Source organism: Drosophila miranda, chromosome XL (assembly GCF_003369915.1).
Source record: "Drosophila miranda strain MSH22 chromosome XL, D.miranda_PacBio2.1, whole genome shotgun sequence".
Classification (NCBI taxonomy): Eukaryota; Metazoa; Arthropoda; class Insecta; order Diptera; family Drosophilidae; genus Drosophila; species Drosophila miranda.
In genome coordinates, this window is record NC_046673.1 from 19,860,077 (window position 1) to 19,883,795 (window position 23,719).

The 23,719-nt window shown below is 45.9% G+C and overlaps 1 protein-coding gene across 8 annotated transcripts in view; it reads right to left on the bottom strand.

Annotated features, from left to right (window-relative positions):
* Positions 1 to 23,719, bottom strand: part of LOC108159648 (MAGUK p55 subfamily member 7) — a 69,533-nt gene that overhangs the window by 25,440 nt on the left and 20,374 nt on the right. For 3 of the 8 annotated variants that reach the window (XM_017293118.2, XM_033395556.1, XM_017293134.2), the window contains 3 exons: positions 15,299 to 15,429; positions 9,564 to 10,802; positions 8,738 to 9,012 (listed from right to left, as the gene is read on the bottom strand). In XM_017293118.2, the coding sequence (XP_017148607.1) occupies positions 8,738 to 9,012; positions 9,564 to 10,802; positions 15,299 to 15,429 (1,645 nt within the window). Of the gene's footprint in view, positions 1 to 819; positions 988 to 2,138; positions 2,343 to 8,737; positions 9,013 to 9,563; positions 10,803 to 15,298; positions 15,430 to 23,719 lie in introns of those variants that run through there. The other 5 variants (XM_033395592.1, XM_017293168.2, XM_017293151.2 and 2 more) reach the window with 4 other exon arrangements.

Consider the following 23,719-nt stretch of genomic DNA (forward strand, 5'->3'; position numbering starts at 1 on the left):
CTCCAGTCTCGTTGTGCCTCGGAGGGGGAGTGGAGGGAAACGCCAGGTGGTAGTGGTGGCAGTGGTATCTGAGGATTCTCCTCCTCACCTGTTGCCAGGTAAGAAACGTTGGCCAGTGGAGAAATTTTAGTTTTAGTAAGTAGAAGAGTGTTTTCTCTCACTCTCTCTCTCTCTCTCTCTCTCTGTCTCTGTCTCTCGCAATTTCGCCAATAAATGTGCACGAAAGCGATTATGTAATTATGGAGATCGTATCGCATTGTATCGTATAGATTATAGGAAATCGTTATGTTCGTGCAGATACTTTTCGAGTGAATTATGTATGACTGCACTTTGGGCTAGGGCTGTGCCTGAGACCACGAATTGAGTCATGTTTTGCATACGAAATACGATTATATTATATTGTCTCTGTCAGTGTCTGTGTGTGTGGGGGGGTAACACAGTGAAAGCTCCCCAAGCGGACACATTCTATGGATAGATTGATCAAGTTTTTTCGAAAAAGATACAGAGAAACAGCACTTCCTGAAGATATTATCATAGAAATACATATGTACGATAGGATAAAGCAATTGATCGATCTTGGTAAATGGGATATGCCATATGCTAGTCGTAGCATTGATTCGATCATCGTACATTCAGTCCCTGTTAGTCCTGTACAGATTTTACTGTAATCTTTCTGCCAATTATCTCTCCCATTTGTTCACTCATTTGAGGACTATAAATGTTTGTATGTATGCCTGAATTTTTGGGAGATTGTGCCACAGATTTTCTTCGACATTCCCATTCCAATGGAATGGCGTTCCAGCACTATCCAACACTCACCATTGCTTTAGGATGCGCATTTCCGGTAATCCTTTGGTTCTTTTCAGGCTCTCTTTTTATTCTTTCGCTCTCTCTCTCTTACTTTTGGTCTCTCTGTCACTCCTTTTCTTTTTATACACTTTGAAAGCTGTTCTTTAGGCTTATCCTTTTGAGTTCACACATTTCAGCCTTCAGACACACGCACACGCACACAAATGCACAAAACAAAAATTAAACATTTGTTAAAAATTTAATAAATTTATTAGGCAACAAAAAACAACAGCAGAAATGAACGGGAGGGGGTGGGGGGTTCACTGGCACAGGCACTGACACGCCTGCGCCATGGCAACTGCAAAGCGAATTCGATCTCTGCCTCTCTCTCTCTCTCTCTCTGTCTCAGACTTTGGGCATTTTGAAACAACAACAAAAAAACACTTTCGAATGGAAATTTTGCGTGCCACAGTAGCCACAGCAACAACAACCGATGAAACAGCTGCAGCAATACACCGTAAACAAAATTGAATTCAATCTAAATCATCCATCAAATGATTTTGATATCATAATTTTCATTAAATATCACAAACAATTCCAAATGCACGTTCTCTTTTCTCTTCAGAATGAAATTATGGTCCGTCCAAGCCATGGAGAATCTGTAGTAATTATGGATCTATGCTTTTAACTAAGGAAATTGACTTTAACACAAAACGAAAGGAACACCACAAGGTGGTCTTGATATTTACACAGTAATAGAATACTCTTATTCTTTGTACCATTTACTATTTCAAGGGAATTTTAAACGTTTAAGGATAGGATGTACATGAAAGTAAGTGATTTTTAGAAAGCTGATCATCTAGGATTATCAATTATTCTGAATATGTGTGTTTCGGACGATACTTTTGAAATGATTTCTTCGATCTTTGATGTCCACTTTTGTTCAGTGTAGCCATTACAGTAGTTGCCCGTTGCATGTCCACACGAGCACACACACACACACACTCACACACACACACGAGCAAACACACACTTGTTTTCTTTCACTTTTGCAGCAGAAGTACATTGTACATCTGCATTCGATCTGGCAACGCTGATAGCAGCGTTGCACCGTTTCTTGTTTGTTTTTGTTTTTGTTTGTGCCCTATCTACCGCTGCCGCTGCCGCTGTAGCTTCCTCTTCTTCAAACATAGTTCTTTCTCTTCCTCTTTCTCTCTTTTAATTGCAATTTAATGAGTTCTAACTGTGGTTGTTGTTGCTGCTGCTGCTGCTGGTGTTGCAATCAAAGAGACAGAGAGTGAGAGAGAGAGAGAGAAAGAGGGGGGATGGGGGGGTCGCATCGATCGTACCGCTCTCTAACGGCAAATTGTAGTTGCATGTTCAATATTCCACTATTTGTCGCCACATTACTGTTATTTCTGTTGTTATTTTCTGTTGCCGTTGCTGTTGCTGCCGCTGTAATTGTGGTTGCACTTTGGTATGGTAGCACGCGTTTTTACCCTCCACACACGAACAAAGTCTCAGCCAAGACTGAGCACAAAAATAAAAAAAAACACACTGAAAGCCGAGCTGGAAAATAAAAACAGCAAAAACACCGCCGCCGCGCCGCTGCTACTGCTGTTGCTGTTGTCGTCGTCGTCGTCGTCGTTCAGGCCAAAAGAGAGCGGCCACAGAGAGCAAACAAGAGTGGGATAGGGATAGGTGATAGTGAGTGCATGGATGGCCAGTGGTAGAGCAAGCGAGAGCGGGCGGCAGAGCTTGACGTGTGTGTGTTTGTTTGGAGAGCGCCTTGGGTCTTCGCCCTCTCTCTATCTCTCTCTTTTACCTGTCGTCCGGCCAAGCAGCGCAAGTGCAGCGCGCTCAATCGCCTCAAGGATATATGTATGTATTGCGCATGAGAGCATATGAGAGCAGAGCAAATTGCGAATATGCTTATTCAAGTGTGTGTGCGTGTGCAAACAGTCGCGGGAAGGATGAGGAGGAGGCAGCAAAGGAAAGGGACCGTAGGAATAGGAATAGAAATAACAATGCCACAAACAACAACTGCCAGGCAGAAAAGAAACAGGAGAAGAAGACAAAGGCAAAACAGAATTAGTCGAAATAGAGAAGAACCCTAGTGCGAGAACGTACCACGACTTGGGGATACTCTAAAGATCTATCCATGAACAGTTTTCAAGATATAGCGGGTACAGGGGTGCACTGCAGATTTGCAAAAAACATGAAAACATAAATGAATAAAGCTGGAAATTTTAGAATAAGAGATACATATGTCTCTAATACCCTCTATATCTGCCTATTAATATTACTTGTTTTGCAAGAATAAAAGGAAATATACAGAAGTAAGTACAGTATCCCATACACATATGGGATGCTCCGCTTAATGGAAGTGCAGAGATTCACGGACACCGACGAACTAGCTTCATTTACATTTCGGGAATTCTGGGAATAATCTACAGGTTATATTTGGAATTCTCTACAAAGAATTTTGGGCTCGGCCCAGAACAGCAAATGGTGTGAAAAATCAGTTTGCTAAAACATATTTTACTGCCCACGATACATCGATCAAGGAAGGAAGGGTCGATCTAATGAGTTCTCTCTTTTCGTTTCAGTGTCGTTTTCCTCTCTCCCCGGAAAGGGTATCCCAAGACCAGGCTGCAGTGCAAGACGCGGTGCAGTGCAGCAGCAACAGCAGCAGTAGCGGAGCAGAATTAAGGTAAAAGCAATTGAGCGAGCAGCAGGTACAAATATGTATACACAAACACATACATAGATATGTACATGCATCCATACATACAAGCACAGATGCACAGGTATGTTCAGGTATCTGGTTAAGCCTATTGTGGCATACAAAAGAACAAAAGGCAGGGCCCCTGCCTCCAGGTGTGTGTATTCGTGACGTGACTCAACAGCCAGCGATGTGTGTGCCCCTGTCCCTGCCCCAGTCGCAGCCACAGCTCCGGCCACTGCCTGCACAACCAAGACGTGCCCCAAAGGCAGGAGAAGAGAAGCTGCGACTGAGACTGAGACTGCGCGCAGCTCCATGCCAGGGTGCATTTAAACAAGGTGATATATTCCAAAGAGAATGCTCTCATGATACGAACAGAATGATATGGGAGAACGAGAGAAAAGGCAGTGCCACACCTTATACAAAACACACCTCGGTCGCACAGGAACAAACAGAGAGAGAGAAAGGAAGAGAAAGAAAGGAAGAGAGATCGTTACGTGGGTGTGAAGCAGGTAGCATTCCTAGCCATGGCTTACAGATCATCAGAGAGATCATGGCCAAAACTGCGGGTATCGTGTCCTTCTCTCGGCTCCTGTTGCTCCTGTGACTTTTCATGGGCCTCCCTTTTTGAATACCGTTGTTCTTTTGCAGTCTTATCCCCCTCTATTTTGTTCTTTCCCTGTTTTCCTTCTGTGCACAGAGGATCCATCGGCATACCTGTGGCAAAAGGCAGAGCAAAGAACACAGGCAGACAACAAATAAAATAGAGAAGACAGTGTGTGTATCAGAGAGAGAAAGAGAGAGAGAGGCAAAAGCAAAACAAAGCCCGCACAAAGGTAAGCTCTCATTGTGTTTGAGAGAGAGGTGGAGAGAGGGGGAGAGCGGAAAGAAGGAGAAGAAGGAGAGACCCAAAGCACAGAGAAGCATCCTCCAAAGATACAAGATACAATCAACATTGAGGCACACACACACGTGCACTTGAGTTGAGGCTCACTTGAGCTCTGCCTCCATTGTATCTGTGTGTGTGTGTGTGTGTGTGCGAGAGCCTGTGGGGCATCATTTGGGTCGTCGTTTGCCTTTGGCCCCCCTCCCCGACCAATCCCCCTTAGCCGACCCCTATGAAGGAGGGGCCGTCGTTCCGTTCCACAATCCCAGAGTTGCTCAGAATTATTATAACGGATTTATCTCAAGTTACACCCACACACTCGTCTCCATATATCCATGTGAGTGTGAGTGTGCGAGTATGATTTCATTTTATATTCTTCCAACTTTTGATACCCTCCAAACATCACAAACAGAACAAGGGTATGCTCCGTAGAACAGGCAGAATGAAACGAGACAAATAGGTTTTTATGATCAGTTCTATTTAAACCTCCAGTGGCATGTAAAATTTTGAAAGATACATATATAAAAAACTTTGATATATAAAACATTCTGTTATGATATGATATTATACCTTATTTCATGCCAGCCCCTTGCGATATCTTTTCTGTCTATTTTAAGATATTGCTATGGGTTTGAATACATATTTTGCTTATTATATTTTAAATGAAAAACGTATAACAGCATATCGACTACCTAGAAATATCAAAAAAGTCTCGCAAAACGCTCAAACAAACGAAACATAATACATATAATAATTCTATCTATATCTTATTGATTCAAATTCTATATTTGCTGGGTGTATAGGTACTATACACTATATGTATGTATGTCTGTCATATACCGATCTACGATATTTTACAAACCTAAAGAGATGTGTACTTTTCCTGTAGAACTCTCCTTGGTTTTTTCTCCCACTGCCTTATGTAGGATATACCCAGGTAGTGGGTATTTTTTCAGTCGGAATGCCAAGCGCTTGACTGTTGTTTTTTGTTTTTTTTTTTCTTTAGTTTTGTGCTTTCAAAATAACTTGCAGGTCCTCTGCCTCTGCTCGTTTGCTCGTCTGTTGATTCTCTCTCTCTTCTACACTCAAACTGTCCCACCATTCGTTCCCTCTCTCACCCACTCTCTTTTCTGCTCTAGAGAGCACACACATCTCTGGGGAGAGCGAGTGAGGGAGAGAGGGCCTTTCGGCCATGTGTCTACTTTTCGTTAATAGTGCTCTGGCAACTCTGTGGTCCTAACGACAGGAAATTAATGATTTAATTACATTTTTGGCTAGCCAGGTTATAGGCAGAGAGAGAGATGGAAAGAGAGAGAGAAGGAGAAGAAAAAGGGCTTAAGATGCCGAAGCAGGCGGCACCTTTAATTGATTTCTCATGGCCCCATGGGAAACACTGACCTGACCATCACATCCATCCATTGTCTGTGTGTGTCTCTGTTTCTGTTTCTGCTTCTGATTCTTGGGCTTTGCTTCTGCCACATACCTCTCTTCTCTTTACTCCTCTTCTCTAATCTGCCACAAGACCAAGTCCTACCCCAACAAGACCTCAACAAAAAATCAACAGAAATGCTGCGCCTGCGCGTGCCTCGCGTACCAATCGTCCCATGGACGTGGACGTGGCTGGGGCCGGGGCCGGGGCCGGGAGAGACCGCAGTGTCAGAGCCACGGCCAGGCCCCGTCCAGGCCAGCCCGCAATATGGCTACAGATACAGGGCTACATGGCTGGCATGCCAAAGATGGCAAGTCCGCAGTTTGAGAGCCGCAGTATGTGCAGCACTGTCGTTGGGGCAGGCCAAAGATCATTCTCTACAGCTCTTTATTTTTCACAGGAAATAAAAGAATCCACAAATAGAGTGATTTTTGACAGGGATACATTCACATGTAAGAGTATCCACAATTGCAAAATCCTATAGTGGTATATGTTCCAGCGTTCAAACGTTCCAACGTTCACCTGTGACTGGATTTAATAGTCAATAAGCTCGTATGTTTCCTGGTGAATGGCCTCTTCTCGTGAGTCCATTCGCTTGTGGGAAATTCGAAAAGCATCTTCTTTTTTCGAGCACACGACTTGGCAACTTTTCTCGATGGGAAGGAATCTGATGGTATGACAGACATTCCTTGGGCGACGGCCAGTGCTGTCGTCAATTATTGTCGACACGAAAGATACATACAGATGCACATCGGTGGAGTGCGCATCGCTTGACATCAGCTCAACCTATTGACAGGGAGGCCACAGTTTTATCAGCAAAAACGGAAATGGACATTTCCAGTTTGAAAGCCACTGGGGCACTGCTGCTGCTACGGCGTGTGTGGACCATGAAATACCATCGACTTTCTCATTTTTTGTTCAACTTCTGGGACTGCACAATTCCCGAAACAGAGGCACAGACAGAGAGACAGAGAGAAATGTCATCCGCTGTCAATGTCAATTGCTCGTGACGAGTGCCCCGAGAGCAGTGGCACGAATGTTGCAACAAGAGGGTTAAGCGTAGGCCATGCAACAGGCAGCAACAGTTTGGACAGGTACCCCCCGCAGGCCCAAATGTGCAGCTCAGCCAACAACAACTTCTGAATAATGCACATACGAACTTGAGTGCGACTTCCCTTCCCCACCGCTCCGACCAAAGCCATATCAAGTGTCATCATCATCATCATCATCATCATCATCATCCACAGGGGAACAGAACATCATTTTCTGGCTGTCTGGATTCTATGTGCAACTGATAAGTCAGCAGATTTCCGAAATTGTTTCTCGAAATGGGAGTGACGGACACGAGACAGCAGCCCGTCACTGATGGCCAGCCGCAAAACACTGACCGCCAAAAGTTTGCACCCGCATTAGAGGCCCACACATGTGCGAGACGAGTAGAGGACAGGCAGACATGCAACATACATATACATATCCAAAATGGGATCAAAATGCCACGGCACATGGTCCCCAGGGCCAACTTTCTCTTTCGCTCTCTCTCTCTCTGGTCAATACAGTCTCTTCAACATTCAATATTCAATAGTATCTGAGTATAATCAGTTCTCGTTCCCTCTTCGATCACTGTAATGGCTTGAAAACTGTGCAGAATGCAGTCGCTGTCCAACTTTTACGAGGGCGCAAATCGATTAAAAATGTATAAATATTCATCACCGGGCGAGGAAAATAACTCGTTAATTAATAATGAGCATAAAATGATGGCGCACGTGCCCCAACAAGGGGCAGGGTGGTCTCCTCTGCTCACCTCTCCGCAGTGGCAGGGAGGTGAGCCCTGTATATAGTTTTTGCTGCTGATGGCTGCTGCCCGCGGGCGAAATCACAACAGGTTCATTTGCGATGCCACGAAGGACGCACCTGCCACAAAAGAGCGAGAGGGAGCGAGAGAGAGCAAAAAGTCTGGGAAATATGTGTGAAAAACGTCAACGATGGCCAGAGGCGGAACGCAAAACGCGGCACAAGGATGAGGATGAGGATGAGGAGGAGCAGACCGAGACCCAGACCCAGACCCAGGAGCCATAACCTCTCTGGGCTGTGGGCTCTGAGCCCTGGGCACTCTCCTGAGCCAGCCAGGTGGAAAACCCAGCGAACAGAGCGAAGCGAGTGAATAAATAAGCAGTCATAAAAACAACCGTGAGTATACACACCCAAACACCCACTCAGCCATGCAGCAACCCACATGCTGCCATGCTGCCATGCTACCAGGTATTTCCGAAGCGTGCAAAATTCCAGACCAGCCAAAACCAGCAGCAGGACACAGGATGGGAGAGGACCGAAATGAGAGCTAGAGCCGGAGCCGGAGGATTCGAGAGCCATTGAGCAGGATGAAGGAACAGCAGCAGGGGACCAGAAGGCAACCAAAGCGGTAATAAATGCTTCATAAAATACAAACACTCTCTACCACATTCACATACACATTCGTATTCATTCAACATTCACATATTTCAACAAATGAATCTGCAAACAGAACTGAAAGGATCATAACTAAACAGAAATCCCCGTCAAATGCTGTGGAAGCTCCGGCCATAAGCGCTTCTTAAAACACTTAATGAAAAGGTTTAAATATCTCTTTGGCAGGTGCGGTGCAGATACAGGACCCCGCGTCTGCTGTAGCATCTTCATACGAGTACTCCTCATTTTCAGTAACTTCAGACTCCTTTTATGTACTTGGTCTTTGATGTCCCTATCTAGCATTTATTCATTTGAGGGAATCCTTTGGATGCAGGCCACGCATCCCATTCCCCCAATGCCAAACAGTTTTGTAAGCATTGTGACGGGGCTGCGCCTGCCGATTAGGCTACAGTTTACATCGCACGGACGGACACAGTGGTCGTAGAACTGTAAGAGCACTCACCTGCTGGAGTCCTGCCGCAGACTCTGATCACCCAATAACAGTTCTGTTCTTCCTATTGATATGCTACTTGTGGGACTGTGTTGCAGCTGCTGCTGCTGCTGTTGCAAGAGTTGTTGCTGCTGCTGCTCGTAGGCGGCACTCAGCAATTGCTGCTGCTGCTGCTGCTGTTGCTGGGATCGATTGTTGCTGCTGTTGGCTGTCGCTGTCGCTGTCGCTACATTGGTGTTGTATGCATGGACATCGCTGGATTGATGAACAATGACGTCATCTAGTAACTGTTTGGGCAAGAAGAGGATGCAAGTATTTAGTAAGTCTTTCCAATGCAACAGCAATAATCAAATACTATGAAACAAAAGGAACAAATAGGAAAGAAAAAAGAAATGCGTGTGTGCCCCGATAGCAAATGAGTTGCAACGTCGCTCATCAAATAATTTGGTGCAAAATAACGAAAACAAGTTCAACGGTCTTCAACTGTCATCAATCAGGGTGCAAGTTGCGCATATTCTTGTGGCAACTGTCGAACAACTGCCCCCGCCCCCACAGATCAAAAAGCAAACCGGAAAATCGAGAAATCAAGAGTAAACCAATTACAGAGTTTGACAGCTCCCCAGATCTGATGAAAAGTTCCAAATTAATGTCAAAGGAAATCAAACGCAAACGAAACGCCACACCCCCCGCCAACAAAACTATGTAAAATCTTTGTATGTTTTTAAATATTAAAATCAAAGAGAAAACATATCCAAAAACAAACAGATTCTTTGATATGAAAGCAAATCTAAAAATGAAAATGAAGAATCCAAAAATCCAAACAAAAGGAGTAATTCACCTCTCGTCTCGGTGGATACAGATTGTTGGCTATCAGTAGATCACAATTCTTCATCACGGATGCCGCTGTGGCTGCCGCTGTTGCCGCTGTGGCCGCTGCTGTAGTGATGCCGCTGGATGCGATTGAATTATTGCTATTATTGTTGTTGCTTAAAATTAAATGTTGCTGATGGAAATGTGTCTGGGTCTGTGGCTGCTGCTGCTGCTGCTGCTGCTGTGAGGTGTTGTTATTGGTGGAGTACTGCAACTGCAGCTCGGCAAAGGCCTGCTGCAACTGTCCGCTGGAAATGGCCGTCGAGTACTCGGTCTTGGGCGTCGTTGTGCCGTGGAGATGGCCGCCGCTCGGCGGCAAGGCGATGTCCGCTGCCGTCACAATGCTGGTGGCGGCCAGCAGGGGCGACGTCGAGGTGCCGGCATCCACGAACTGGACATCGCTGGCACACAGCTGCAGTGGGGCAGGGCGGCTGTGGGTCTGGGCGTGGGTTTGGGCGTGCGTCTGCCGCTGCTGGTGGATCGCCGCCGTGGTGGCAAGGGTGGCCGCCGCCGCCGGAAGCGTCGTGCTGGCCGGCAGCGTCGTCGTTGGCAGCTGGGCATGCTTGTTGTTGTACGAGATGTAGGTGATGCCGCAATAGTTGGCCCCGTCCACGTCGTCGTCGTCGTCGTCGAGGTCCTCGTTGTCCACCTCCTCGGCCAGATGCTGGAGGCTGGTCGCGAGCAGGGACTTGGCCTGGAGGGGCTTCCCCGCAGCGGCGGCCGCCGCCAGCTGCTGCTGGAGCTGCTGCAGCTGCTGCTGCTGGGCCTGGCTCGCCTGGTAGATGTGTCCGGTGGCGCTGCTGGTCGAGCTGCTTGTCGCGATGGCGCTGATCGCTGTGGCGGTGTTGCACGCGGACTTCGGAAGCTGCTTCTGCCTCTGCTGCTTGAGGGCCGCTGCGGTGGTACTGTTGGCATTGCGATCGGCGGCGGTGGCCGCTGCCACAGCGGCACTTACCAGCGCGGAGGCCCCCTGGCTGGCCGCCTGCTGCTCCACGGCGGGCGTAGGCATCGTGCAGGTCGCTGTGGTGGGTGCCAGCATTGGGGCGGAGATGGGGCCGCCCGCCGTGGCCGTTGTCATGGTGGAGCTGCAGCACGTGATCTGGTTGCTGGTGAAGGACGTCACATAGATGGGCGTCGAGTCGTTCAGGAAACTGAGGTCCTGCGGCTTCTGGCTTGTCGTTGTGCCGCTCTTTCCGCTTTGCTGCAGCTGTTGCATGATTGATTGATTTCGTCAAGGACACAGAGGGGGAGAAAGAATGCCCAGAGCAGGGATAGAGGAATATACATAGATGTAGATTTACTAGCAGTTTATAATACTAAAATAATCACAGAAAAATGCATTGCTATTGCAATTGATGAGTTCAATCAGAAAGCATCAAAATTGTCTTATAAACAAAACTTATTCCTCCCATTATTCCATCATCCTTTTCATCACTGTGCAACTAACAATCAATGCTACTCGTTACTACTCGTTGTTACTCGTTGCTACTCCTTTCTATACACTTCTACTCGTTGCTGTATTGGTGCTAGTTGGTCGTATTCCACTACACTTCATTTGAAGATCGTGAGACCAGCAATAACGAGTGGGAAAGGTGCGAGTCGATACCCGATACTCCCTCTCTCTTGAGAGAGAGAATGAATAAGAACTTGGACGGGGTAGCGTAACCACTGCAATTTCATTTTTTCCTCCTGGAACAATGTGATATCAGAGCTGTCTGAATACAACATTTGGTTGCTCTAGCTTGATAGTCTGTGAGATCTAGACGGACAGACGGACGGACGGATAGACGGACAGGCAGAAATGGCTATATCGACTGGTCTTTTAATGCGGATCAAGAATATATTTATATACTGTATAGGATCGGATATAACAACAAGAATTAATTAACGTGAAGCCCCCTATAATGGATGTGCATAAGCGAATAGGATTAAATTTACACGAATGCGTGGGCGTGTGTCTCTGTCTGGGGGATTCGTGGGTTTTTGCGTGGGTTTCTGCTTGTTTGCTCGAACAAAAGGCAGACAAAATATTGGCTGCGTTTGCTTGTTGCTGTTGCCGCACCTTTTTGGTGGTTTTTGGAGGAGTACTGTACTTCTCGTCCTTCCCCCCTGGTGTACGAGTGCGAGTCCCCGCCCAATCCCATCCCATTCCATCCCATCCCAGCCAGCTATCCAATTGCAGTGGCTGTCAAACCTCGCTCGGTGCCAATTAACTCTTCTTAGCCATAATCGAAGATGTTATCAATCCAATTTGGCCTTAACCTTGTGTGCCATGGAACCGCTCTCCACCCCGCTGAGTCTCCATTGAACTGGAGGGGGGAAATGCGAGTGGCCGTGGGGGGAGAGCGCCCAAAGCCAGATCAGTGTCAAGTGAAGAACAATTTTCGGCTTTTTCTTTTATTTTGATGCAATTACGTGAAAAGAAGACTCCCAAAAAGAGACAGAAAGGTAGAGAGAGAGAGAGAGATGGGGCTGCAGTATAATGGAGGGGAGTGTGGGGGATAAAGATATACATATTTTATATATGTGATGGTCTGATGGGGTAGGGATGCCATTCCATCTCCCGCCCAGAATCCTTAACGCTTCGTGCACATTTTCCCACTTGAGCGTTCAATCGAGCTTCGTTCCCTGCTTTAAGCGGTGGCTGTCCCCGCCCCCTCTTACCACCCACCGCCCCACCACATGAAATGGGAAGTTTTTTTCATACCCTTCATTCAGGGTGCGATATTATTGTAGGAATCTCGTCGAATGATGCCTTCGAACAACCACATTTGTTCCGAGCTCAAATCGACTTGATTGATTGAAAGATGATTCGAAAATCGGGAAAAAGTGCCATCAATAACCACGACAAATATCAGCTACTTCAGAGCCAATCTGTTGACTCTATACCAAAAAGGGTATCCAAAAAGCCACGCAAAGGCAGTGAGGAATTTCTTTCAAATGTTTTCTTATTCGCATTTTATCGGATTATTGACAGCAGACACCACAACCAGTCGGTCGGTCAATGGTCCATCGGTTAGTGTAGGAGCAAAGGCTACTCCTTGGTTATCCATCTCGACTCTCGATTCAGCTCTATTCGGAGTAGCACTTTTCGACTTATCGCATATACATACATGCATGCGAATATGCATACCACACACAGACATACATATGTACTCGTAGTACGATAAACACTCATATGAACGAACCCGAAGAAGCGTGTGTCTGTATAAAAATCATTTGTGGGATTGACTCCCACTGCCAGTCGTACCGGAGAACGCATCCCGTGTCCTAAACAAAGGCCAGTGGTGGCCAGGACGAAAGGAATTGATGTAGGAGCGTTCAACTGTGATGATGAGAACCGCCCCGCCCCAAAAGTGCATAGGTGCATGGCATCGAGCATGGAGCTATCGTTTGGGGTTAATGTTCCTCTCAAACTATGCGGCAGGCCATAGGCCACAGGCCACAGCCAGCAAGCCACAAGCCTCCCCCAATGATTGGGTGCGCAGTGAATGCACTCGGATCAATCATTTGTGCTGACCAGAGGTTTAGAGGGATTGATTGATTCCTTTGAATGCCAGGAGCGCACTTACATGAATAGACACCAAAGAGATAAGGGATGTTTGGACAACAAAATCAGCTTTCAAGTGGTTGGCGATGCCCGTTGATGGAATGAATCAAATGAATACTCGTACGAGTAGCACAATTACAACCTATTCTCCAATGAATACACCCACATAATCATTCAAATCGTGACACGCATTCTAAAAGGCAGTCCATGTCCATCCATCCATAACATTTTACAGGCAACCCCCAGCCCCATCCACCAGATACATTTTCGAATACTAAGAGACTGAATACCGAATACGAATGTGGGGGAAATGAATAATTAATTAACTCGATTTACACACCCATTCATTCATTCATTCACTTGGTGACCCACACACGAGGAGAGAGAGAGAGAGAGAGAAATGGATAGCCACCGCGTCGGCTAATCTGGGAAATAGCTTTTATGTAAGCTCCTGCTCCTTCTCCTCCTTCGTCCACAAAGCGCGAATCGCTTGATTAGTCCCCTCTGAATCCACTCACTCACTAACTCACTCACTCACCCGCTTACACTCAAACACCCACATGCAAATGGGATCGCACTGTGTTTTTTCACTTTCAATTATCCACATATTTGATTTGCAGTTGTTTGCATCTCTTTGCTCGTGAGTACGCGTATAATCTGTACAACAAAGGGGTTGCATGACACTGTCGAAAGAGTATTACGATATTCAGAATCAACAGCACAGTCTGTTCCTTCTTTAAAAGTTATTCGATTTACTATATCCGAAACTATCGCACTTACTATATCGAGTTCTTCGGCGAGTCATTTGCATGCCATTCAAATCGGAGGACATGGAGCCCTGCATGAACAGCCAACCGAATCGATTCGTAATCAAAGGCATTCGGTGGGATTCGGTATCGTCATCTTTACTGTGTCAAATCCGTAAAATTCGGTTTTTTTTTCTCGCTCACTCTCCACCTGATTTTCTGTTAGAGAGAACGGAAAGGAACACACAATTTGGCTTGTTTTTTCGCTGTGCTCCCATAAGCGAAAGGATACATTTTCTACGAATATTCAATCATTCGAACTGCGAACAATGGAGCGTAAAGGGTATCCAATGCTTCGGCCACGAGAAGGCACCAAAACTTACCTTCCTTTTTGTTTTTTTGTTTTTCTTTTGCATTTTTGCGTAACTCTTGATGGCAGTTTTTTTTTGTTGCTTTCGCTTTCACGTTTATACAAACTTTTGTTTCTAGTTTTTGTATTTTATTTGTTGTATTTTGTTTCTGTTTCTCTGTTGTTTTTTTGGTCTTATTTCCACTTTTAGTTTCAGTTTTCAGTGTCTTTCTGTTTCGTGTTGTGTTTGTTGAATTTTTAATTGAATTTTGGGTGAGTGAGTGAGTACTTCCTCATTTTTGTCCCCGTACCCGTAACCGTGCGCGTATCTCGTCTGTCTGTCCGTTTAGGGAGGGGCAGGCACTTTGTGGCACCACCAGAGAGAGGCAGTCACTGGGGCACTGTCATTGTGATAGAAAGCTGTTTTGATAAAATGTTTTCCCATTCGATTTATGCTTTTATGTCGGTTTCCAAATCGAACATTGAACATTGAGTGGAATCTCACATTCAAGTTTTGCTTTAGCGGCACATCCAACATGCAGCATGCAGCATGCAGCATGCACCATGTAGTGGCATGCACTCGTGCACCTTCCTGATTGACCATCAAACAAACACGAAGAGACAGAGCTGTGCCCTCGACAGAGAGACAGCAATTTAATTCGATAGAAAAACTACTGAAAGTCCACTGGAAACGTTTCCCCATGGGCTACCCCTCTCTTTCCCGGTGGGGCTTAGCAGTAAAGGGTAGGTACAGAGCAAAGGAAGGAAGGTAGGAGGTTCGGTTCCACTGATTGCAACTCGGAAAAGTGCAAGCAAAGTAATGGGAAAACTTTTGGTCATAGGAGATGCGAAACCCGCTGAAATTCCCTTCAATTGCCCGAAGAACTCCCGAGAAACAGCCACAATATTCTACTGGCAAAGTGATTAAAAATCCGTTTCAAGTTTCATTACAAATATTCTGGCGAAAATAATCGAAAGCTGAAATGGCCATTCGTTGGAAATCGATCCGATATGGAGGGAGTCATCCTTGGGTAAACAAGTCCCATAGTCACACTCACCTTCTTCGACAGTTGGGTTATGTCCACGGGCGTCACTCGATTGAGAGCCGCCAATCGCTGCAGTCGCTCCCGGGCGTGCTCCTCGACGGCAATGACAAACGCGTCCTGCACCGAATTCCCAATATCCCAGGCTGCAAAAGAGGATACATCCGACATGAATATTAAGTTTTATATTTAATTGACTATAATAATTAATATATTTCATAAGAAATCAAATAACGTCAAAGATATGTATGTATGTTAAGGAAACTAAACCAAAAGAAAAGTCACAGAATCAAGTATTCCTCATAGTACAACTGGGGAAATGGGGAAATGCTTTTCATAGAAAGACAGACAGGACCGGTAGGACATAACGACTGGATCGACTGCTGGATCAAGAATATCCTACATCCTACATGCTTAGTGGAGCTCTGGAAATCGTATTATTCCGACACCAAAGTAGATTTAAATCCGAATAATGCCTTCCCTTTCTCCATTCTGCTCTTGCCACAGCCATGAGAGAAATCCCTTCTCGAAGGGAGGGTTGGAAGCTCTCCCCAAGGCCGCCGTCTACGAGCAAACATTTCCAGTCCAGCGATGAGTCTGGGATTACTCGTATTTTTCGGAAAGCGGGGGCGTGTGGGAGATGTGGGTATGGGTATTCCCCGGGCATTCATTCACTGCATTCATGGCGCTCTAAGCGAATCGTTCAATGCATATTCATGAGTGCATTCGCCGCAGGCCACAGAATGTTTTGGATGCTGCCTGAGTGGGCACAGGGGAGTGCCGCTCCCTTGTCCTCCACCTCCCTCATTTTCAATTCCGAATCCAGTTCCAGTTACAGTTCTCCTTTTCCTCTCGCTTGCTCTCCCACACTTGTTATTTCTTTTTCAGTGTGTTTCTCTTGTGGGGAAAGTTTTTTGGTGAAAATTCGTCGGTTTGATGACAGCAGAGCCTCAGGATTCGCCTCAAGAATCGCGCCTGCCATCTCCATCTTCATCTCCAGCGAAAGTTGCTTCTCGTTTTTCGTTTGCTGGCTGTCGTCCTTAGACGGCTATATCCTTATTCGTCGTCGCCCACTCAACGCCTCAACTTTTCCTGTCACTTTTATTGCTTTTTTCGGCTGCACTCCACCCACTCTGCCCACCACCCCCTGGACCCACTCTGCCACCATCACGTCATGACCTCGGCTTTAATTTCATTTCGCTGCCCTTGCGTTTCGCGGCTGTTGATTGCGTCGAAAAGTGGTGCTTAGAAAGGGAGGGGGTGGGCGGGTTAGGGGGTAGATTGCCCCAAAGACGCCCTCGATACGTCACCTATCCGCCCCACCATGCCCACCAGCCCATTCGTGCCACATTCGGGCAAAAGTGGAGCGCTCGGGCCGAAATCCAATTAGGCGCCGCGTTGTCAGCCTCGATGTCGCAGCATGTCGTTGAACCTGCCCCAATCCTTCACCATGCACCCTGCCACCCTGCCACACACCACTCCGAGGCGGGGGAAGTTGAGCCTTGCCCCTGCCACTGGAACTGCCCCTGCCCCTGCCCCTGCCCCTGCCCCTTCTCTTTAGCACTGACTTTTAATCTCATTTGTGTCCAAGAGTATGTGTGTCTGTGTCCCGCCGTTGTTGTGTGTGTGTGCCACTGGAGCCAGGGCATGCCTCTCATAAGTCTTAACATCCCACGCTTCAGTGTAGTGTGGCGGCACCACTTCAAGTCCAGGCACCAAATGGGGCAAGGCACCCGTTCCGATGGTGCATGGTGCATCGCGTAGGCCATTGGACACTTTTCGCCTCGCACATGCAAATCGGGGCACAGGCTATTCATGGAGCCACACGTCAGACTATGCCATCCCCATCCCCATTTCCATCCCCATTTCCATCCCCATTTCCATCCCAAAGGTGACTCCCCGTGTCCGTTGTCCGCAGACACCTGAACCATTGTCCGGTGTCTGGTGTCCCCACACTGTCCCCTGCCCTCGATCCTCCGTTTGTTGTTTGTCTTTGCTCTGTGGTGCTTGTGCAATATATTACTACCTCCCGTAATTAGCTATTAATGGATGTTGTGCCACCGAACGCAGCCGAAAGGCTCAGACGATGCTCGTGGGTTGAGCGACGGAAAGGAGTGCCACAGCAAACAGGTAGGTGCAACGAGTGCCTAGGGCCCATCGAACTCCGATTGTGAGAAATACATTAATTTAAAGGAAAAAAGAAACGTGTCCTTTCAGCTATGTGAAATTTGTAGAAAGATTGAGATAGAGAAGGAGATATTCCAGCTGCTTTTCTCTCTCTCTGGAGTGATTCAGCTTCCGCTTGTGGCTATCCGTTGGCAGGCACTTCACACCCCGAGATTTCGAGATTGAAACATCTCATTCGCCTAATGGAATTGCCATGAATGAAATCTATATATTGCGAATGAAATTGTTGGAGTTCTGTGGCATGGCCACCTTCCTCAATGGCCTCCCTCGCGGAGGTAGCAGCAGCACCAGCAGAATCGATAAACAATGGACCAAAGTGCACTCCAATTGCAGCAGCAACAGCAGCAGAGGCAGCTGCCACGTAAGAGGTGCCTGCCACTGCCACTGCCACAGCAACAGCAACAGCAATCGGCAATCGACCAACAACAAAATCGAACAGCGAACAACACGATGAACACTTGAAAACATTGCCAAACAAACTTATACCCCACCACACAATACCCAATACACAGCACAGTTCTTGTCAAACTGCAGTGGTTGGAGAGGTGCGGAGGTGCAGGGGCTCGGCCCTCTCTGGAGGTTAGAGGTTGGAGGCTGAAGGTTCCGGCGGTTCGAAGCTCGAGGCTCGTGGTTTTTTCAGTACCTGCGTGTCGAGAGATTTCAATTTGCCAGCGTTAAAACTTGGAACGAAATCAGCCAACTTTCACGAATCTAGAAAACTTTCGCCTGGAATCTGACAGCCAGCGATGCGAATGGAGGGAACAGCCATACATACGATATCATTTGTACATTATTGATAATATATTTCATATAAGTCGCTGGTAAAACTCTAAATTCTGAATGGAATACGAATTGATTTGAGAATAATCTTCAGATTTAGTTGATTTCTGATTAAACTTTTATTTCAATTCCAAAAGAACAGAAACAGCCAGGAATGGGTCCTTTCGTTTATGCGAAATTTGCTTGTAAGCCCAATAAATATTTCTAAATATCTTTAAATCCTTTTCAGGCTCAAAACTATCCAAAACTACGAGTACTTTCCCTTAAGATGTAGGGTGCACAGGTCCCCTACTGGTACGGATATTTAGATGTTGTAAGTGCGAATAGATCCAAAAAGATCTGATATCTCCTTATATGAGATGTAATATTAGATATTCTCAGGAACTGCACTTCCTCGTCATCTGTGAATTTCTATCGATTCACAAATACATTTTTGTATCTCTATTTTTATTATATCTGATGCCCCTGGCCTTTAAGCAACCTTTATTCAGTTTCAACAACAACATACAAAGTTTTACTAACAATGGCAATGAAATTCGTTTGGTGAGAATCGCAATTAAAAATTGTAAATGCAATTAAATAATGCTTTTTCGTGACCGACTGGTGGATGGATGATGCAACTGAAACGGGGAGGAGGATGGAAGGGGAATGGGTATGGGCATGGGCATGTGTCCGCTGTAGAGACTACTCGGTCCGACCATCTGAAGTTTGGAAGAACGGCTGTCTCTCTCTCACATTCGAAACCAAGCTTCGAGTAGATGCTCGTATGGGAAATGACCCTAGAGACCTAAACATCTTAAAGATATGCAACTCATGTGCGAGCATCTTCAATAACCAAAACCACATGCAACATCCAAAGACAGAGAGTCAGAGATTGGAATTCCTTTAATTAGAAGCGCCATGGGATTCCTGTTCGATGTTTGGACCACGAGTATCTCCATCTGTGTATCTGTATCTGAACGGACCACAGCCCACCGTTGAATCGCTCAATCATCATTGAGGAGCCTGTAATGGCAATGGGGAGGAATCTCTCTTTTGGGAGATACATTCCGCATTCCGCACAAAGAATCGAACAGAAGTTTCCGAACAGAATTAAATACCTTTCAGCAGATACAGATAGAGAGATATATCTCGTACTATCTGTACATCTGTATGGGACTACGATTATAATATGTATAATTATTTCTAAATGGTTATTATGTTTTTTGGCATTCTTCTTGCTGGCTTTCGTCTTGCGTTCAATCGTATTTCCTTGCCGCTTTTGATGTGAGCGAAACTCGTTTTGGTTTCGAGCAGAAGATTTTGGATTTTGTTTTATATACTCTGCTTTATCTTCGTCTCTCTGCCTCTCTTTCGCTTTCGCTCTCTCCGCAGATACGCTCTCAGATATAAAGATACTTGTATGTTTTTATAGATTGTTTTTCTCTCTCTCGCTCGCTCTCTGTCTCTCTTGTATCTACGAATAATGTGCACGGGGGTTATGTAACCGCACAATCGAGTATCGAGTGTCGCATTCCCCTTGACACTGAGTCTGCCTTAGTGCCTGCCCCAAAGCGCACCGCATAAGTGGAAGAGCATCGACTTGGACTTGAAATGGAGTCGGGACCCAACAGATTCGAAGGCCTGAGGCCTTGACTACAGGTGCTGCCGCACCATCGATGGTTCGAATCGAATCACATCGGATCGTATCGGATTGGTATCCAATGGGAAAGTCTCTGTGTGTACAGTGAAATCTGGATCTGCAACAGTGGCTACTCGTACTGGAGAAAGGTGCATCATTCAGGGAAATAACCATAAGATACATGCACAGGTACTAGATACAATATTCTAGACGGCGGAACATAGGAACTTTGATTCACTTAGAGCCCAAAGAATAAGTCTCTTTACATCTTCCATACATTCCTAATTCCTATTCGTTTATTCGTGTGATTTGAATCAAAAGATCAGCCCGGAACGTTCCACTTGGATTCCGAATCTAAAGAAAAGGAAATCCCACACTTCCCACAGAATCTATTCCATTATTAATTAACGATAGAATTGTAAACAATGAAAGGCAAAATGCATATCAATTTGTGTCACAGCCGAATTTGATAGCCCCAATCGAGGGGTTTGAATGGCTGTGTCTGCTACCCCTGCAACCCCTTTCCATTCCCCTATCCATTCCAGCCCATTGTTTTGGGCCAATTACTCATACGCCGCATGGGCCGACGCCAACGCCGACGCCGCTGCGGCAGTTGCTTTATCGCTGAGTATCGCTTATCGGAGATTCATTCGTTTGTTGTTAGTCGTCTGCTTCTTTCTGTTGGGGTTTCTGAGTAAACAAGAAAATTATTTAGTTGCGATTACGAGTACAGGAACGCGGCATGTGGCATGCGATGGGACGTGGATGTCTGAAGATGATGGACAGCCAGAGACAGTCGCATCGTGCAGATGTGTTTATCTGTTTAACTTTTCCTTGAGAATGAATTCGCCCTGCCTCCAGCTCCAGTTCCCAGTTCGAGTTCCCAGTTCCCACTAGGACACGTTCCCATGAATGACATTCGACATTCATTCGCTATAAACGAATGAAACTTTGCAGTTGAAGGCACACCTTTAGCTGACATCGAAAACTTTCAAAGATTGATAGATGAGGAAAATATAATGAAATATATACAAACATGTGTGTACATTCTATGAAATGGAAATGGAAATGGAATTGGAAATGGAAATAGAACCGACCGACAATCATATCATCTCAGGGTCAGTATTTGTTTTGTCGTCTGGCTGTGTCTCAGGTGCGCATTGTCTCACGTTTGTGTGTTTATTTGGCTTGCTCGATTGCTCGATTGCTCGACTGCTGGACTGGTGCCACCCCACAAATGGGTTTGCGCTGTGACGCCATCTTCAAAGTGCAATTAGCTCCAGTAGCCCACGCTTTATTTGCCTCGCCTCTCCACCTGCTCTCCATTCTACTGCCCGACTTGCAGCCCACAGCCCACAGCCCACTCCCTCTCTCTTTTTTGTGTTGCGTGCCGCGTCTCGCCTCGCGTGGCAACAAGTGCTTTAGTGCTTCCCCCAATATCTCCAGAATCTCCAGAATGGAAATAAAGACGGGCAACAAAAAGCATATAATAAATAAAATATAATGGTGCAGAAAAGGATGGATGGATCGATGAGTGGATGAAAAATAGCCCTTAGATCCGATTTGGGTGTAATTTTGGTCGAGCTCTAATTTCTCTTCCGTTGATGGAAATGGAGAGGAGAACATGAATGAATAGCTATGAATAAAGATGAGTGTTTATCGAATGAATCGAATTGGCATTGAAAGGTATCTGCGCATATCCAATTATTTAAAGCCACGCTGATGGATTCATAGCGGTAAATCGTTGGAGCATCGCAGAGAGAGAGAGAGAGGGAGAGAGAGCGGGTGAAGGCTCTCTACGGCTCTCTCAATCTCTTGATAGAGGGAGAGAGAGATGCTCTGGAGAGGGGAAAAGAACATCGTTTGCAACGGTGAAAGGTGCATTCAGAAAGAAGAAGCAAAAAGCAAAAGGCAGAAAACAAAAACAAATAAACAGATAAAGAGAACAACGAAAAGACAACGAAAGAGGAACAACAAATGCAGCTGCAATAGCAGCTGATAAAGAAACACAGAACACAACGCAGTAGAAGAAACAGAAACAGAAAACAAGAGGTGGAAATATGGATACAGCGAGAGGTGGAAAAAAGTGATGGAAGACGATCCGAAATAAGGAGAAGAAAGGAGACAAAAATTACAGAAAAGTAATGCTTATAAAATGGATTCCAAGTACGAGTACTATAGTGAATTTCGAATGGCATTCAAAGACACTCAGTCCATGAAAGAATGTGTAACAGATCTGTTCCCCCAACCACGGAATATTCGTCGAAAGGAGTTGAGTCGCTGTTGTACGAATTTCCCATAAGCAAATGGACACAGAATCGATCTTGGATTCCCCGTGAATGCCAGATAAACATATGTATATATTTCGGTAGGGAGGGGGCGTTTCCTTTGACTATCTTCTCAGTTTTCCCATCGTTGAGATCGGAAGACCATACCATACCATACCATACCATTTGAGTATGTAACAATTGGAATGTTGAGAGAATAACAAATTGAAGGTCCAATGGAAGAGTTTAAATCGAATCCTAGTACCAAGATATCTGCTGCACATTCCGTTCGCAACATCAAAACGTATCCGTAGCCGTATCCGTATCCGTTGCCGTATTTTGGCTGCCTCTTCCACTGATTTTGCCCGCATTTCGATGCAATTCCATGGTCAATACAATTTTGGGTCTCTTCCTATGTCTCCCCCTCTTCTTCACTCTCTCTCTCTCTCTTTCTCTCTTTGTTGAGGCATTGACTTTTACACATCGCAGCACATGGCCATGCTCGTAGGTACGGTACCCCACGTATGCCCCCCACCCCGACACCCAGAGCATCGGAGCATCGGAGAGGCGCTCAATTGTATCGTCATTGACGTTGACTGCGATGCTGACTGCGATGCTTGCAGCGACGCTTACTGCGATGGTGCCACTGGCACACGGCGTGTAAAATAGAAAGACTTACTCAGGGTGCATTGATGTGGGGTGAGGCCTAGCTGCAGCGCCATGCTCTTGTGGCCTAACTTGTAGTTCTCTATCCACACCTTTTATTGGTATACCCTGCGACTTACTCACACAATTGACTGCTCAGCGGCGACGTGGAGCCCAGAAACTTGCGTTACCGGATTTCGGATGCTGTTTGTTAGTCGTCGCCGCTGCTAAGCCTCTCCCTCTCTTTCTCTGCTCTGCACACACAAACAAACACACACACACACACACACTTGATGAGAGGTAACGTTATGCGGTTTTTCTATCCCACTTGCACCTGCAGGCCCCACCGGCAATAGACAAAACTTCAGTGATAGCTTCCCCCTCGCCATCCTCTGTCTCTCTACCTCTACCTCTCTCCCTCTCAGCCTATATTGATTTCGTTTTGGAATGTTTCCAGTGTGGGTTTCGCTGGAAACTGGAAATTCTTTTGGGGTCCATTGAGGTTGACCCAAAAATAAAAGAGCAGACCAGAGAAAGGAGGCTTTGGCTGATACTCCGGAGTACGGACCCGTACTACTGCTACAGGCCGCGTAGTGGAGGGGAACGGGGGACGTATGGGTACGCCCCTCGGAATGCAATTTGAGTAGCAGTGCAGCCCAAACTGTTGGGAGGAGGAATATATACATAAATAGATTACATCTATAATGAGACATGATAAACACTGAAAATGATTGATATTAGAATATATTAGAAATCATTTTCCTTATGGTTATTGTGTGGGTTTTCCGCTGCAGATGATCGATTACTATTTGTCTCCAATGGCCTGATGGATGATATTGTGTTGCAGACTATTCAGAGACATGGGCTTTACTAGAACACATTCAATTTTGATTGATTCACTTGGATTATGCTTCAATTTGAGTAAATTTTTTCATA